This window comes from Cyprinodon variegatus, unplaced genomic scaffold, assembly GCF_000732505.1.
Source record: "Cyprinodon variegatus isolate N-32 unplaced genomic scaffold, C_variegatus-1.0 Scaffold521, whole genome shotgun sequence".
Classification (NCBI taxonomy): Eukaryota; Metazoa; Chordata; class Actinopteri; order Cyprinodontiformes; family Cyprinodontidae; genus Cyprinodon; species Cyprinodon variegatus.
The window spans coordinates 165725-171044 of record NW_015150974.1 but is presented as its reverse complement, the minus strand read 5'-3'; the positions used below and the strand labels follow the sequence as shown (position 1 = coordinate 171044).

Here is a 5320-nt window from a genome sequence, read left to right as displayed (position 1 = left end):
ATGGTGCTGACACCAGAAAACCATTCTATGACATCTTACCTTTACAGAGGTACCAAAAGTTTCTTCTTAAATCTAATAGCTTTGAGGCTATAAGTTATTTACTTTTGTGTGTTTTTGTCAGGCAGAAATTTATTTATACCCCCTGAGGGTGTAAGAGGTTAATGAGAGATATTTAGGTTTTTCCGAGTATGGGACGTTATTTGCGCTATCCATGGTGCTGAAAGTGTTCTCTGTCTTTTGCAGAACGTTTTTCGTTCTCCTCATGATAAGCAGGCAACTATATTATTCCACAAACAAGCCGTAATTCTCCAGTCAATATCAGAAAAAAAAAATCCAAAACAATAACTATAAATTTTAGATAAAAGACCCACTCAGCCAATCAGGATATTTAGCAATCTCACTAGAATTTTTCCAAGCGAAACGTGATCGGAGTTGTCACAGTTAGAGACTTTGGAAGATCTGTGTGTGCTCGCAGTCTGCAGTGCTGGCACACAGGCGCCCCTGTTTTTATGCTGTGTGAAGAAGTTCTGGCGGCGTCCTTTAGTGGAGCCGGTCTGCATTGCGTCGAAACCCTCCAACTCCTCCCCCTCCTCCTCCTTCAGCCCCCCCTGCTTCCTCTTGTACTTGCATGTTAAATGATCAAACCAAACATGCCTGACATTGCTGAGAAACCATGCGGACGTCGATGCCGCACCTGTATGTTTATCGTCTTTAACCTCTAATTGTTTTTTTTTTTTTATCGTGTTCACCGTCCTGCGCCGGAGAGCATCCTGCCCGTCATCTCGTCTTGGGGCAGATTTCTGCTGATGCAGGGATGTCTGGGAATGCCAAGGGCTCGCTTATTGCCCCTTAATGCATCTCTCCGAACTGCAGCGCAACATCTTCTCCTGCGGTTTGCTCATATGCTGTTTGCTCTGCTCACCGCCGTGCCGCTGCCAAAGCACTTAGGGGCTTTGCAGCATAGCAGTTCCCTCTTTTCGCTCCTTTTTCAACCTCTCCTCTTTAGATTACACAGATTTCCCTTTCGGCATGTCTTGTTTTGGAGTACAGATTAGATGATGCCTACTCCAAGGTTCTAGGCTGGTGCAACTTAAAAGTTTCACACATTACCGACCTCTGCTGCTCCGCTGTTGGATGATTCTACTCAAAGCTTTTCAAGACCTCTCAGGATCAAACCACGGTAAGCCTCTTAAACTGAATACAAAAGTTTATGCAGAGCTTTATAGCTTTTTTCTACCTGCAAAACTAACACGCTGCTGCAGTGCTTTTCCTCTGCTTTATCCATTTGCAAATTGCCACTAGCTCTGTAGGGTTAAAGGCATGCAGAAACTGTACAAAAAAAGCTATGCGTCACAATCTACCTCAGACTGGTGAGTGTGGTGGAGGATAAATCACCATAAGACAAAGTAAAAGAAACATTTTTGCAGAGACATGATGAATTGTTACCCCATCACCTTATGAACAACATACAAGATTTGGATTCAAAACAATAATGACAGACACTTCATATAGTTGAAATGTTTTCCCTATAGTAACAGAATTTAAAGTTCTTGTGAATGAGATGTGTTTGCCATCGTTACTAACAGCTCTATTTTCAGCCCAAGGGAAGAAGATGACTAAATAAATAAATAAACTGCAGAAAGTGCTGAGCCAGCAAATATCTCGGCTGTTTGATTCCATTATCCCCTCCGTCCCTCCCTCCATCCCTCCCTCCTTCTCTCTTTGGTTGACAGAAGCAGCAGCAGCGACTGCTTCACATGCACTGGGGAGCAGCAATGGTCAAGTCAGCGAGAGCCGCAGTGGAGCCGCACTGAGGCAAAGCAGCCAACCGACATCTCCCCCCTCCTCGCAACTGGGGACGCCTCCAATGATCTGTGGGGTGTGGGAAGCTGAGGAGTGGAAAAATTTCTCACAACCGTGAATGCCTGGTCAGTCAGACTAACCGACACCCCTGCACAATTCTTGCTCCCCCTATTGCTCCCCTGCATCCTCTACTTCTTCCCCCCTGAAAATGACCGTTGTGGCGGGGGACAACATGGACGAGACCTCTGCCGTCCCAGGACACCCTCAGGACACCTACCCCCCGGACCACAATGACCATGAATGCTGTGAGAGAGTGGTGATCAACATAGCCGGCCTGCGGTTTGAGACGCAGTTGAAAACTCTCTCACAGTTCCCTGAAACTTTGCTGGGTAACCCCAAAAAGCGGATGCGTTACTTTGACCCCCTGAGAAATGAATACTTTTTTGACAGGAACAGGCCCAGCTTTGATGCAATCTTGTACTACTACCAGTCAGGGGGCAGGCTAAGAAGGCCGGTAAATGTGCCCTTGGATATGTTCTCAGAAGAAATCAAATTTTATGAGCTGGGAGTGGATGCGATGGAGAGGTTCCGTGAGGACGAGGGGTTCATCAGAGAAGAAGAGCGTCCGCTGCCTGAGAAGGAGTTCCAGCGTCAGATCTGGCTTCTTTTTGAGCACCCAGAAAGCTCAGGCACCGCAAGAGGGATCGCCATTGTGTCTGTGATGGTGATCCTCATTTCCATTGTCATATTTTGTTTGGAGACTCTACCACAGCTAAAAGATGACCCAAATGGTCGATTTGAGACATTCGGGAACACTACAATCCGCGTCAAAGCAAACATTCTTACTGATCCTTTCTTTGTCATTGAGACTCTCTGTATAATCTGGTTCTCCTTTGAGTTGATAGTACGCTTCCTGGCATGCCCCAGCAAACCAGCCTTCTTCAAGAACATGATGAACACAATTGACATTGTCGCCATTATCCCTTATTTCATTACTCTTGGAACCGAGCTGGCAGAAGACCCGGAAGCGGAGGGAGTGGGGGAGCAAGCAACGTCTCTAGCCATACTCAGGGTGATCCGTCTGGTCAGGGTGTTTCGGATTTTTAAGCTCTCAAGACACTCCAAAGGACTTCAGATCCTGGGGCAGACCCTCAAGGCTAGCATGCGAGAGTTGGGTTTGCTGATATTTTTCCTGTTCATCGGAGTCATCCTTTTCTCCAGCGCTGTCTTCTTCGCCGAAGCCGATGAGCCAGAATCTCACTTCGGCAGCATCCCGGACGCCTTCTGGTGGGCTGTTGTGTCCATGACAACTGTGGGTTATGGAGACATGGTCCCAATCACAATTGGGGGCAAGATTGTTGGATCTCTGTGCGCAATCGCTGGAGTCTTAACAATTGCCCTCCCAGTGCCTGTCATTGTGTCCAACTTCAACTACTTCTACCACAGAGAGACGGAGGGAGAGGAACAGGCCCAGCTCCTCAATGTCAGCAACCCCAACATCCCGTCTGAAACCAACTCCAGCCGCCGTAGCTCCTCCACCGTCAGCAAGTCAGAGTACATGGAGATTGATGGAGACATCAACAATAGCATTGACAACTTTAGGGAGGCAAACCTTAGAACTGGAAATTGCACTATTGCCACTCAGAACTGTGTAAACAAAAGCAAGCTGCTTACAGATGTTTAGACATCAGCTAGGAACTCTTTATCATTGGATCTTATGTGGAGTAGACCATCTGATAGGAATGCTTCATTTAGCTCCCAGAGCGCTCTGCTGGCATTAGGCCTACACCTATCCTCAGTTGGAAAAAAAAGAAACAAAGCTGTTACAGTATATACCAATGTAGATAGAATAATTAATTTTACCAATCTAATAACTAGAATGTTAGGAAGAAATTGATTATTACACATATACACAGCTCCTTAAAGGACACAGAGCACACCCTGTCTTGTCAGATGATGGTGTGATTACTAAAAATCTTATGCATGCACTACAGATAACTGATCAGCAAGCTGCACAATGCACCAGAAATGACTGCAGACATTCAAGCCTCTAAGCCAAGTGGTATCCGCCAAGAAGGTAGATGACCGCCAACCACCAACCCCCCACCCCCTTTTTTTCTCCATCCCCTCTGCCCCTGCAAAGGATCTGCTACTCGGCAAAGCACCTTATCGTAGGAAGACTGCTCGTCTCTCTTGTTTTGGATGTAAACAGATGGTGAACTGCTTGCTTCGCGGACATCTGCAATGCTGCTGTTCTTGCAGCAGCTGCTGTAATTGTGTTATCACCAAGTGATCCGATGCCATGCCCTTTAGATGCATCACAGCACAACTTGCAAAAGTGAGCTTCATGCGAGCATGAATTTAGAGACTTTCCATTTGATACCGGCATGCATAAGGCATATGTCACAAAGTGTGAGGGGGGGTGATAATCTTTTGGATCTCCGCCTCCATGTCTCACTTCTCCCTATGTTGCCATACAGAGTGCACTGGATGAGTTTTTGTTTTTTTCAATTGATAATCATTTAGAAGTATAGAAACTGAATGTTAACTCTTAAAGGAACAGTACATAAATGAGATCATAGCATGAAAAAAGTAACTTGCATTATGGCCTAACCATTAAGGTACCTTTGTATCCTGGTATATTTAATGTACGAATGTATACAGCATGATGTATACAGCTTGTTGCAATTCATGTATTCTGCAGTTCCCTGTCATCAGGGAAACTACAAGATTCAAAAATCTGGGTCTTTCTGAATTGTGATCAAATCTACAGAAATATACCATTGAGGCTGTGGAGTTTCCCATTTAAAAGTAGACAAAGAAAGTTACTAAATAATGTTGGTTAATGCATATAATCACAATAAGCACCAGTTACAGTATTAGTCAATAGAACAGTGCATGGAACTTTGAGAACAACAGCGAAAAAAGTTCATATATTTTCAGTCATACTTATTTCTTTCTTCCACCATTAAGTTTAGTAGAAGTTAGTCAACAGAAAAGAATCATGTTTCATGGACGTATTCGGAGATTAGTTTCCAGTGCCTTTTATCCCCACCAACAACAGGATCAGTGAAAGTGCCTCATGCAAATGGTGTTTGGGTAGATCCCGTCTATGTCAGTGTTAAACACTGTTGGGGTTGATTTTAGTGATACCAGATGAGTAAGGTTTTACACAGCAGGTGACTGTGGTACATGCACAACCAAATTTTCATGCTGGCATGCATTTAATGATGCCATTAAGCAGCAATGGATTGTTCTCTGCATGTTTACCATTTTTATTTAAAAGAGTCATACATTCACTCCTGTTTTACTTCTTTGTGCACCGTGCATCCTTTCAGGGTTTCTACCTCAGCGAGGTCATTGCAAACTTGCGGAGCTGAAGGCTTCAATGCAGGGCTTCCAATACCTGTACCTACACATGCAAATATCTACACATGCATGCATTTATATACAGTATATATATATAGACTATATATATGTATACATTATATATACAGTATATATATATATATATATA

At 44.3% G+C, this 5320-nt stretch overlaps 1 protein-coding gene across 1 annotated transcript; it reads left to right on the top strand.

Moving 5' to 3' along the window:
* The first annotated feature begins 649 nt into the window (after positions 1-649).
* On the top strand, positions 650-5248 carry LOC107095030 (potassium voltage-gated channel subfamily A member 1-like). Its single transcript, XM_015390989.1, has 2 exons — positions 650-1180; positions 1734-5248. The coding sequence occupies exon 2, from the start codon at positions 2012-2014 to the stop codon at positions 3485-3487; it is 1476 nt and encodes a 491-aa protein (XP_015246475.1). The 5' UTR covers positions 650-1180; positions 1734-2011; the 3' UTR covers positions 3488-5248.
* The last annotated feature ends 72 nt before the right edge of the window (positions 5249-5320 follow it).